Source organism: Pogoniulus pusillus, chromosome Z, assembly GCF_015220805.1.
Source record: "Pogoniulus pusillus isolate bPogPus1 chromosome Z, bPogPus1.pri, whole genome shotgun sequence".
NCBI classification, from domain to species: Eukaryota; Metazoa; Chordata; class Aves; order Piciformes; family Lybiidae; genus Pogoniulus; species Pogoniulus pusillus.
The window spans coordinates 113,488,129-113,501,027 of NC_087309.1; the positions used below are offsets into that span (position 1 = coordinate 113,488,129).

Here is a 12,899-nt window from a genome sequence, read left to right on the forward strand (position 1 = left end):
ATGCCTATAATATTTAGTGTCCAGGATTTGCACATGCTGATTTTAAATGACTACTTCTTTTTTTTTTTTTATAATGCATAAATGCTTGGCTCTGCAATAGATTAAATCTTGTCTTGTGTTTAGAAATCTCTTTTTTAAATTGTTTTTCTTTCAGGTTTTGAACTATATTCCATGGTGCCTTCTATTTGCCCTTTGGAAACTCTACACAACTCTCTGTCTTTGAAGCAGGTGGATGAATTTCTTGCCTCTGTTGCTGCTCCATCAAGGGAGAATCTACAGGAGACATGTACTGGTTTTATTTTGTAGTTTTATGTTAATTTTAAATTGTTAAATATTGTCTAGATATCATTCGAATAACATCTCTGTTTGACAGGCATTAAAGATTTAATGAAATTGTTTATTTCCCCCCATTAAGAGCTTCTCTGTGTTGTTCAGTGTTAGCTGAATGAATTGTAGTGGACATGCATTATTTCCAGCTTGGCACTGTACTGTTTACTGGCAGTAACATCAGCAGAACAGTGTTGCCTTTTACAAGCCTTTTATACCTTAAAACTGTTTATTACCTGGGATTTAATCTCTGAAGTTCCTTTCTGATAGTTAGTAGTTTGTGCTGCATGTTTAAGTGATCTTGAAGTGCATGTTCTATCTATTTGTGTTCCTCTGGGATTACTTCCCATTGTGATAGTACTGCTGTGTCTTTGGAATTAGTTTCATTTAGGACAGATTTACCACATGTAAAGATCCTTTTAATTCATGTATCAGCTGGTTGAAAATCATTCTTCTTGAGGAGCACTCAACTTACATCAGAAAACCTATACTTGCTAGTACTGACACAAACATTACCTAGCTGTTATTTTTTTTGTTACAGTATTTTTTTCTGCTTTAATTTTATGCAGTTTTGATTTTAATCAGTAGCTAATTTGATAAGGTGAGCTCTTTATCTGAGAAGATAAACAAGTTAAGAAATCTGATGTTACTGAAAAAGAACTCTGACTAAGGTATTTTAAAATTCACAGCTATTCAAATGGTTTTACTGGTTTGTAAGTATATCTTCAAAATCAGCTCAGAATTTAGACTGCACAAGCCAAAAAAAATATTTTTAAGAAACTCATAATTTTCTAGTGCTTTTTTTGTCACCTTTTTGCGAAAGAGTGGTTGGAAATTAGACCTGATAGAATTGAGGGCACAGGTGCTTTGCCCTCCTTCTGTTTCCCTGTAACATTCGGAAGGTGGAGAGAACAATGTATTGTATGTACACTTTGGCCACAACAACCCCAAGCAGTGCTAAAGGCTGGGGACAGAGTGGCTGGAGAGCAGTGAGGCATAGAGGGACCTGGGGGTAACTGAAGATGAGCCAGCAATGTGCCCAGGTGGCCAGGAGAGCCAATGGCATCCTGGCCTATATCAGGAACAGTGTGGCCAGTAGGACAAGGGAGGTTATTCTGTCCCTGTACTCAACACTGCTGTGGCCACACCTTGAGTCCTGTGTCCAGTTCTGGGCTCCTCAGTTCAAGAGAGATGTTGAGATACTGGAATGTGTCCAGAGAAGGGCCACAAAGCTGGTGAGAGGCCTGGGACACAGCTGTGTGAGGAGAGGCTGAGGGAGCTGGGGGTGTGCAGCCTGGAGAAGGGGAGGCTCAGGGGTGACCTCATTGCTGTCTACAACTACCTGAAGGGAGGTTGTAGCCAGGTGGGGTTGGTTTCTTCTCCCAGACAACCAGCAACAGAACAAGGCGACAGTCTCAAGTTGTGCCAGGGGAGGTCTAGGCTGGATGTTAGGAGGAAGTTGTTGGCAGAGAGAGTGATTGGCATTGGAATGGGCTGCCCAGGGAGGTGGTGGAGACACCGTCCCTGGAGGTGTTCAAGAGAAGCCTGGATGAGGCACTTAGTGCCATGGTCTGGTTGATTGGATAGGGCTGGGTGCTAGGTTGGACTGGATGGTGTTGGAGGTCTCTTCCAACCTGCTTGGTTCTATGATTCTATGCTTTTTTCATAGGCATTTTGAACTAAATGCCTATTCCACTGCAATCTTAATAACCTATGAGAAGTAGTAATGCTTTTGCTAGACTTGCTGCAAGGCAGCTGACACTGAAATTTGGCGTGGCAGCCATAGCATCATGAAGTTGTGCTGCTTAGTGAGGTAAAAATGAGAAGTTCTATCTAAACATGAGGAGGAACTTAGTCTTGTTGAGGGTGGTGGTCCACTGGAACTGGCTTCCCAGAGGTGGTGGAGTCTCTGTCTCTGGAGTCATTTAAAGCCCACCTGAAAGCCATCCTGTGCAACTTGCTGTAGGTGAACTTCCTCTGGCATGAGGATTGGACTCGATGGTTTGTCATGCTGTGACCTTTTGACATGAGTGAAAAGTCAGTAGCCGAGCTGCTGGTTGTGTAACTGTAGCATGTCTGTTGCTGGGCAGAGGTCTACTATTTGTGACTTTTTGCTCGAGTGAGAATATTTTTTGTTACTAATGTCATGTGTCTTCCCTTCCCCGTTTCAGCTTCTCCATCTTACATGATCCCACTGTCAGGACGAAAAGTTCCTTTAAACACATACACCCCTGCAAAAATTCAGCCAACACCGCTTGAAACTTTGCCTGAAAGAATAGCAATAGAGAAAACAACCTTATGTAAGTAACTTCTGTCAGAAACGGCCAACATGATTACATTGTTTCTGCCAGAAAGTCTTATTTCTTAACCGTTTCTTAACATTCCCTGTGTAAGTGGAATCATTTTATGGGTTAGGGAGAACTCAGCAGCATTGCAAAAATACTTTGAGTAGTAAAACTGTCTGAATAACTGATTTCTTTTATCCAAGAAGTGTTTGAAACTTTTTCTAAGGCCTGAAAATTCGTGGCCCTTGTGGTTGTTTTTTGAAGTAGAACAGCTAACTCCGTGTAAGACAAGCAAAGGAAACAGATTTGTGTACATGGCAGAATTTCTAAGACGCTTTTATAACATTTGCCCTAGAGCTCTGTGACCAGATTCTGACTAAAGCTTCCAGCAAGATGATGATGCTTTCAGTCAGTATATTCAATCTGAAGTCTTAATCAGCTACGCTGTCTGCTTTTGGATGGTTATGCTGTTTAGAGGGCCTCTAGAACAAAATACCATTGCATTGCTGGTTTCGTTCCATAGAGTTCAGTTTTGTGTGTATTTTTGTGCTAGGTAACTGGCATTTTTCTTGCTTATGATGCTTTTTAGCATGGCTGTCCTTAAGTGTAAAACCTAGTACTTTTTTTTTTCTTTGTCTGTACAGCTACCCCTGGATCTTCTGTTTGTGTATCAAATGTTAAGCTATCTCTTGAAGAGGCCTCACTAGATGCAGAACTTAGTGGTGAAAAGCTTTCTGAGAAGAAATAAAACTGATTATAAATAACTGGAAGCAACTTTTTAAACAACACTTCAGTGTGCATTCATCTAAATTACTCATCTTTCAAAAGCCATTCATGTCTGTAGTTCATAGTGCACTTAGGAATCTTCAGTTTCTATATGGCTAACTGGTGTGCACGCTACATATTTAGGTCAAACATCTTTTCTCATGTTCTATAACACTTCAGGAAATAGCTTTTTCAGTTTGAATGACACACCTTTAATGGAAAGGCTGCACATGAACCTCTTCAGTGTCTTAAAACATTTACTGTAAGCTTGTACAAAAAAGAAAATGCCAATGCAGTGGTATATCTTACACTGGCTCTGTTGGTGTCACTGTAGAGAAAGCATTATCTGTTGACATTATTTTCATGGGTTTGTAATCCTCTTCTGAATTTATTTTCTGGGCTGAAAGGCAACACACATCATGGCCAGAAGCTTTTTTTTTGTTGTTGTTGTTTTGGGGTTTTGATGTGTTTTTTTTTTTAATTTAATGACATTTCCAAAGATATCTCTTTTGCCTGTTTGGATGGTAAGCAGATGTTTTCTGCATTTGATTTTATATCATATATGCTGCAATAATTAGGCATGGTAGAGTGAGTTAATGTTTCGTCACTTTTGACTCTTATTTTTGTTTTGGTTTATGTTTACATCAGACATGTAACATTCAAATACACATTCTCATATGTTGTTTAGTATACATACTTGTATACGGGTACCTGTATGTCATCCAGCAGATAAAACTGGTTTTAATATGTTTTATCAAAACCTTTTGTTTACTGAAAAGGCAGTTTTATTTGCTTTGCCATATGTTTCTACAAAAAGGTGATATTTAAAAGCAGGTTTTGTAAAAAGAGAAATGGTTACAGCTGATCTGCTAGGAAGTTTATCCTATAAATTGTAAATATTCCATCTATGTTTTGTTATCATCCCTTCAGGGTAGACAGAGATTGTGGTCTACCAGAATTCAGTGCTTACTGTTGCAAAATACTCAGGATTCATCATGGCCTGGGGATATTTTTCTCCTTCTCCTTCTCCTTCTCCTTCCCCTTCCCCTTCCCCTTCTCTTTTCCCTTCCCCTTCTCCTCCTCTCGTTTCTTTCCTTCCAGTCTAGGTGGTTGACAGCAGCTCTTATGACAAAACCAACCAACCAAAAAAAACAAACAAATGGTTCCCTATTTTGCAAGAGCTGTGAGAAGCATTAGAAATTAGTGGAGCTTTGAGTTACTGGGTTATGTTAAACTCATCCAGTCTCAGCAGTTATTGTGATTTTATCTGTGGCATGAAAAAGTATTGAATTACTATTATTATCTCAAATGTATACGAATGTTGTCCACTTTTGTAAGTTCAAGTGGCAGTCTACTAATAAGAGACTTCATAAACTACAAGTTAAGTAATTCCTTTCACATTTGGGTTACAGAAGACAGCTTCTGAGTAATATTTTTGGGTAGGGTTCTTACACCAGACCCAGTGCAACTGTAATTAAATTCACTTTGCCTTGGAGTCTGTTTTCAGTGTTTACTACATATGAAATGGCTTCAGTAGGCTAATTCTAGAAATGCTGGGTAAATACCAAAAATATGAAGGGTTTCACAGCTACGTACTTAAAACATTTAATGTTCTGTAGTGTAATTGTGTAATTGACAGTGGTAGTTTTGCACATGATGAATGTATCCTTGTTTACTGTTTTAAAATACTGTTAAAATTTAAGCATATCATTCCAGTCAACCAAAGCTGTGGCATAATTTTTTTAATGTGCTCTTAAATAAAAAGGTAACTGGCAACCTACCTCCACTTTGTTTTCTTTTAAGAGTATATGTGATGTACAGTGAGTTGTTAACTCTGTCATCTTGGTGGAAAACAATTTACAAATAAACCATTAATATGGAAGTTGTGGAGCAGATCATCATGAGTGCCATTATGCAGCATGTGCAGGGCAACCAGGTGATCATGCCCAGCCAGTGCAGGTTTGTGAAGGGCAGGTCCTGCCTGGCAAACCTGATCTTCCAGGAGAAGGTGACCATCTTAGTGGATGAGGGAAAGGCTGCGGATGTTGTTTATCTGAACTTCATAAAGCATTTGACACTTGTTTTCCACAGCATTGTCCTGGAGAAATGGGCTGCACATGACTTAGATGGGTGGGCATTTTACTGGGTTAAAACTTGGATGGGCAGCCAGGCCCAACATGTGGTGGTGAACTGAGATAAATCCTTTTTGGTCAATCGACAGTATTGTGCCCCAAGGCTCAGGACTGCAACTAGTTCTCTTAATACCTTTATCAATGATCTTGATGAGGGAATTGAGTACACCCTCATTAAGTTTGCAAATGACACTAAATTCGGTGGGAGTGTTGATCTGTGTGAGGATAGAAAGGCTCTACAGAGGGATCTGGACAGGCTGGATCAATGAGCTGATCTCAATTGTGTGACATTTAACAAAGCCAAGTGCCAGATGTTGCTCTTGGGTCACACCAACCGCATGCAACACTATAGGCTTAGGGCAGGGTGGCTGGAAAGCTGCCTGGCTCTAAAGGATCCAGGAGTGCTGATTTACAGCCAGCCGAACTTGAGCCAGCAGCGTGACCAGATGGTCGCAGTGGCCAACAGCATCCTGCCCTGGCCAGCAGGAATAGGCAAGTGATCATGGTCCTGTGCTTGGCACAGGGGAAGCTGCACCTCAAATACTGTGTTCAGTTTTGGACTCTTCACTACAAGAACATTTGAATTACTGAAGCATGTCCAGAGAAAGGCAATGAAGCTGGCACAATGTCTAGAGAACAAATATTATGAGTGGCTGAGGGATCTGGAATTGTTTAGTCTGCAGAAGAGGAGGCTGAGGGGAAGGAGACCTGATTGCTCTTTACAAGTACTTGAAAATAAAGTTGTGGCAAGGTGGGTGTTGGTCTCTTCCCCCTACTATCAAGTGATAAGACAACAGGAAGTGGCTTAAAATTGCAGCAGGGTAGGTTCACATTAGATATTAGAAAAATTTCCTTCACTGAAAAAGTGATAAGAGATTGGAACAGGCTACCCAGCCCCTGGAGGTGTTCAAGAAACATGTAGACATGACACTGTATTGGTGTTAAGTCAGCACTTGGATTAAATCTTAGAGGTCTTTTCCAACTGCAAAAATTCTGTGATTCTGTATAACCCAAAATGTCTCGGGGCAGTGAAAGATGACTTACAAGAGGTTTTATCAGATAATACTGGTATTATTATTCAGAAATGTAAATGGCATTCTGTGATGGTTTGGGGGTTACCCCGCCCCCCCCACACTTTTGAATTTGCCCCAGCTAACTCAGACGGACCCTGGGAATATAGATGAAGCAATTTATTTACAGCTAGCAGAATTTACAAGCAGCTATTTACAATATATACAGTTATATACAATTATATACAGAAATATACAAAGGATAAACAATACAGAAGCACAACTCCCCTCCCAGAAACCTGAGTCCCCAGGAGGGGCTCTCAAACCACCCCAACACCTCCCCCCGGCCCTCTCAACCTTACCCCAGTTCTCAGGAAGAAGAGAGGTGCGGCCAAGAGGTTAGGGAGCAAGGTTAGTAGGAGCAGGGTTAATGAGATGTGTCTCGGTCTAAGGCAAAAGCAAGAGTGAGAGACCAAAATGGAGAAAGTTTACTTCTTCTTCCCAGAGTTCTCAGCGTAACTGTGAGAGAAGTTGACATCAATTGTTTTCATTTCACTGCCTGTTATCTAGTTCTTTTACCAAAACATTCCAGCTTGCTTCAAACTAGCACACATTCAGACATTCTGCAGTGCTTCCTCATGTTCCGGGATGGTAGCATTAAATACAGAACCACTATGAGAGCTTTTCTGTTTCCTGTTACTATTCTGGCAATAAAGCAGAGCCACTGAGTTGATTTGAGCCTATTTTTAGTGTGATTTCTTCATACAGGGGTACTCTGTCTCACATTAAACTTCTGAACTGTACATCCTAGCAGAGGTCAGATAATAAGCCACAGAAAATCAATGGCTGAGTATGAATGTAACTCCTGAAATACTACCACTCTGAAACGTGGAGTAAACTTTTAGCATTTCCTTTAAAAGTCCAGCAGCATTACCAAACACATCAAACCACAAAAATGTTTGTAAAAACTCATGAAAATATTTTAAAACCTTTTTGTATCTCATTTGTGCCTCTTTGTTATAATAAAGACATAAATTTGACTTCTCTGTATAATTACACTAGCAAGTAAAATTTAAAGGAAAGCAAATGTGCTTTCATAGTTTAGTTTTGTAGGAGTCTATATAAACAAACCTGAGGACATACATATACTAAAAACAATGATTATACACTCTGCTAATTTGAAGCTAGCTAGAATGTTTTGGTGAGAAGAACTATGTGAAAAGGAAACAGTGGTGATGTCTACTTCACTCATAGGCTTGCTGAGGTGTATAAGAACAAGAACAAAACCACAGATAAGGCAGTGGCTCTCTGGGCTGCATCTCTCTCACCTAACCTGCCATCTCTGTGACTAATCCATCTGCTTCCTAACCCCCCTGGCTGGCCCTCCAGGCTACCTTGAGCATAAGACAAAGTCTTGGGTAAGGTAGAGGGGTAGGAGGAAAGGTGGAAGGGCAGTTGTGAGCCCCTCCTGGGGACTCAACTTTCTGGCAGGGCTGTTGTGTTTCTGTATTACCTTTTACCTTGTATATTTCTGTCTATAACTGTATATACTGTAAATATCTGCTTGTATATAGTGCTAGCTGTAAATATAAGCTTCATTCAATTTCCAGAGCCACTAAGTCTAGTCTGGGTGATTTTTCCAAAGTGGGGGGTGGGGGAGGCGGGTAACATCCAAACCATCACATAAACTGATCAAAACTGGCAGAACTCAAAAGAAGATGGCAAGTAAGATGTAACAAAGACTTTTGTTAGTAATTTCAATGCAATAGAATATTCAAGGGGAAAAATGCAGGCATTTAAAACAGTTTTCTGTCATCTAACACAGATGGAATCACAAAGCTCCTATATTTTTCCAGTATTTTTTCTTTCTGAGTTTGCAGCAATTGATAGACCCACAAGTAATTTTCTAAAGAACAGATTACAAAAGCTTTTCCAAAAAGTCAGTTCTGGAAAAAAATCATGGAAGAAAAGAAGTGCAGTTCTATCTCTGATCCCTCTTTATTCTTTCAGTGAAGAAGAAAGCAAGCCTGATAAAATATGAGAGCCTTGCAAATTATCTCTGCTTTGGAGGCAAATTCTATTTGTAGTTTGCACTGTAGAAAAATCCAAGTCTCTCCAAGTAGCATCAAATGTGGGCCTTTGATGAGAAGGATGCTCTAAATACAGAGAACATCCATGTCATGAAAGAGGTAGAAGCTAATGTGCAAAGTCCTTTCAAGAAGCTTAGTCTTTGTATCAATACAAAAACAGTTCTAATATGTATTTGCTAAAAAAACCCAAAACAAATTAACAAAAACTATCCAAAAAAAGCCAACCAAAAACCCACCAGGGTGGATAAAACCAGTTTGTCACCACACCACATCATGTATGAATATTACTCATAGAGTTTACTCATAGAATCAACCAGGTTGGAAGAGACCTCCAAGATCACAGTCCAATCCATCCCCCAGCCCTAGCCAGTCAACTAGACCATGGCACTAAGTGCCTCATCTAGGCTTTTCTTGAACACCTCCAGGGACGGTGCCTCCACCACCTCCCTGGGCAGCCCATTCCAATGCCAATCACCTTCTCTGTGAAGAACTTCCTCCTAACATCCAGCCTATACTTTCCCTGGCACAACTTGAGACTGTGTCCCCTTGTTCTATTGCTGGTTGCCTGGCAGAAGAGACCACCCCCCACCTGGCTACAATGTCCCTTCAGGTAGTTTTAGACAGCAATGAGGTCACCCCTGAGCCTCCTCTTCTCCAGGCTAAACAACCCTAGCTCCCTCAGTCTCTCCTCATAGGGTTTGTGTTCCAGGCCCCTCATCAGCTTTCATTCAGACTTCTAAGCATTTTCATGTGATCTGCTATCTAGGGAAGAAGCAGCTTTCTGAAATAACACTGATCATTACTAGAATGTTTTTGGTTTTGTTTTTGTCTTCCTCTAAGGTATATTGAGGTCAGTGTAGATTTTTCTGTCATGAGGTTGCTGGAAGAGAGGAACTTGTATGTGAAAATGATGATGTCTGGTCACATACTCTCTCACAAACTGAGCCCAATTTGGTCATAATTGGTCTATTCTAAATAGGGTTATGTGGCTAACAGGGTCTAGTGGGAAATTCTTTGCTTTTAATCAAGCCACAAATGAGAAGTGCAGAAAACTAAATAGCTGTAAAAGATTACCATCCTCCTTTCATACGATTGTTATTTAATGCACATTAGTGCAAATACCAGAACTCCTCTGAGTCTTCAAAAATCAAAGTCTAAGTTCATTTGGAACTCCTGTCTCATTTGTCCTTGTCTTCTCAGTATCTTGCATTCCTCTTTGGGTGAGGGCTGGGAGTATCTTTAAACTTCAAACATCGTATCTAAGTTCTCCATTGTGATGGTTTGGGTATTACCTGCTCCTCCACGCTTGTGAAAATCATTCAGACTAGACTCAGCCGAGCTGGATATTGAATGAATTTTTATATTTACAGCTTGGCAAAATATAGAGGCAGATGTTTACAATCTATACAGCTATAGACAGAAATATACAAGTTACGAAGGTAATATGGAAACACAACAGCCCGCTCAGAAACCAGAGTCCCCAGGAGGGGCTCTCAACCACCCTTCCACCTTTGTCCCACCCCTCTACCTTATCCTAGACTTTGCCTTATGTTCAAGGTGAGTTTGGAGGATTGGCCAGGAGGGTTAGGAAGCAGGAGAATTAGTTAGACAGCAGTTTAGAGAGAGAGAAGTGCAGGCCAAAACAAGGGAGCAACTCTGTTATCTGTGTTTGTGTTCTGTTTTCATATTTCTCAGCAAGCCTATGAGTGCAGTAGCCATCACCATTGTTTCCTTTTCACAGCCTATAGTCTAATTCCTCTCACTCAAACATCCCAACTAGGCTCAAATTTATTTTAAAAGAAATAGGTGGAAAAATACAGGAAATAGGTGGATCTATTGATGGATCTTAGCTTAGAATTTACAGTCAGTTTTAACGAGCTCTTGAACAGTAAATGTAGCATTGCAAACTACTGAGGTTTGCAAAGGAGAAAATCAAACCAAAAGATTCCAAAAAATGAAATTACATATTTGAAATACAGCATAGAAAAGCAGAGGCTCCAAGAGTCTTGTCACAGCAGATATGAATAGATAAATGCAGACTCAAACTGTGCAGGTCCAGGCCCTACAATTTAAAAACAGTGTTAAAATATTTGGTTGCCTCTAGAGAAGGGCAGCATAACTGGTAGAAGGGCTGGAAGGTATGTCCTGGAAGGAGAAGCCAAGGACTTTGGTTTGTCCAGTTTGGAGAAAAGGAAGCTGGGGGGTGGGGGGCAGATAGGGTGACCTCATTGCTCTTCACAGTGGAGAGGGAGTTGCTGATCCTTTCTCCCTGAGATCTAATGACAGGATGCTTGGAAATGCAAAGCTGTGTCTGTCAGGGGAGGTTCAGACTTGGCATAATGAAGCATTCCTTTCTTTACCAATACCAAGGTTGTCAAACACTGGAACAAGCCTCCTAGAGAGGTGATTGATGCCCAAATTCTGTCACTGTTTAAGAGGCATTTGGACAATGCCCTTAGTAACGTGCTTTAAGCCAATTGGACTAGGCAGTCATTGTAGGTCCCTTCCAATTGAAATATTTGAACTCCAGTCTAGTCTAGTCTAGACTATTCTATGCCATTATTAATTCCCATACCTTTTCACCTCAGTGTACACTATGCATTCAATCCACAAAGAGTAAAGGTTAAATAGGGATTGAAAGAATCCAGAATAATTCCCACACCTGCACCACCTATGTGAGCAGCCCTGCTCCAACCATGAACATGTCTGCATCACTTCTCTTATTTATTAGATTTACATATTGCTTTTTATAAATTAGGTCAACATACCTAGAGAAATGTTAGCAAGTACTTTTTGTTGCCTTCTTTTTATACATGTGCATACTGAATGCATCATTTGACCAAACTCCAAACTTGCACATCCCTTTCCTAGTAAGCCTTTATTTTATACTGTAGGGCAGACTGCATTGTTTTCATGGTGCTTGGTTCTCTTTATTGCTTCAAGATGGTCTGGATCAGAGCTGATAGTAACTGGTCCCTGGATGGCAGGAAGAATTAGGGCAGATTCCTAGGATGGTTATCACCTCCTGTAGCTGAGGACTTTACTCCAGAAGAGGTGAGCAATGCTGCTAGACTGACTTGCCATCTGATAGAAGGGTGCCTTGCCTATCCCAATGAAAACCAGCAGCTTCTTGCACTCTACTGGATCCTGGCCTGTGCTTATTGAGCCACAATTCAGTACTCTAAGAGGACTGTGACTGAGGCAGGCACCCAAATGCTGCCTGAGGATACCACAGTTGAGATGGAGACCCAAAGAGCAACCAGAGTGATTGCCACAGCAGCAAAAAAGAAGCAGTGGGCAAGAAGGTCAAGAGGTCCCTATCATTGACTAGGAAGGGGTGAGGAAGATTCTGATCAAGGAGCTGGTCTATCAATTGAGAGATCAAAGGGAGTGAGTGAAATGAAGCAGCAAGCAGAGACTACCCGGTCTCTGACTTCAGCAGTGCTTAGATATACATGTAAGGATTACAGCCACCAGAGCGGATTGCTGCTTGGTTGCTTCAGTGCTAGGGTAATGGGGCTGACAGTCAGCTGTTAGAAGGGTAAGAAGCCAAACAGCTGAGACCCGTTGCCAGAGACTGAGGGATTGAGAAAATAATTAGGGAAAAAAACAGGTACATGCAGTCTCTGGAGATGATTCCTGGTAAGTGTAAGGGCAAGGAAGACCTTGTCAATTTTCCAGGGAAGTGGAACACTGTGGATTAAGGCATCCAGTGCCTGACAGAACTAGCAGTTTTGGAAGTTATCTACAGTGATCTAGATGATGAAAGTGTCTTCACAGATCCAGAGGATGTCCTATGCACATGGGCCATGTGGAGAAAGGTGATAAAAGGTGCCCCAGCATCATACTCAAACAACTTAGTGATGATTTATTATATGGATGAGGATACATGGCCTGTGGAGACAGTGTCAGCCTGGCTCCAGAATTTTGAGGATAATCTCTGTTCTACCTCATTCACATGAGCCAGTGCCTCATCTGCCAGGAAAACACCAAGAGATCAGCCCTCTCCTTCTCCAGTCACAGAGCGCTCTGTTATTCCAGGAGTGACTGGGAGGAGAACATGAGGAATGAGAAGATAAACCTACCTCTAAACAGGAAGCTCACACACGTGAACTGAAAGGGATGATGGTAGTTAGGAAGAGATCATCTAAGAAGGAAGTCAAGGTAGCTGCTGTAGAGAGTTAAGAAAGGTAATCAGTAATCTTCCATGTGGAGAACTGAGGTTATATTCCTTAATCCTGATGTTAGGAGCTCTGATCAGGCACCACCAAGGTCAGACAGTGAATATAC

The 12,899-nt window shown here is 41.1% G+C and overlaps 1 protein-coding gene across 1 annotated transcript in view; it reads left to right on the forward strand.

Annotated features, from left to right (window-relative positions):
* The window catches only part of PPIP5K2 (diphosphoinositol pentakisphosphate kinase 2), a 67,251-nt gene extending 62,094 nt beyond the window's left edge, over positions 1-5,157 (forward strand). The window contains exons 29-31 of the mRNA XM_064140914.1: positions 155-286; positions 2,499-2,627; positions 3,257-5,157. Of these exons, the coding sequence (XP_063996984.1) occupies positions 155-286; positions 2,499-2,627; positions 3,257-3,360 (365 nt within the window). The 3' untranslated portion in view covers positions 3,361-5,157. The remainder of the gene's footprint in view (positions 1-154; positions 287-2,498; positions 2,628-3,256) is intronic.
* The last annotated feature ends 7,742 nt before the right edge of the window (positions 5,158-12,899 follow it).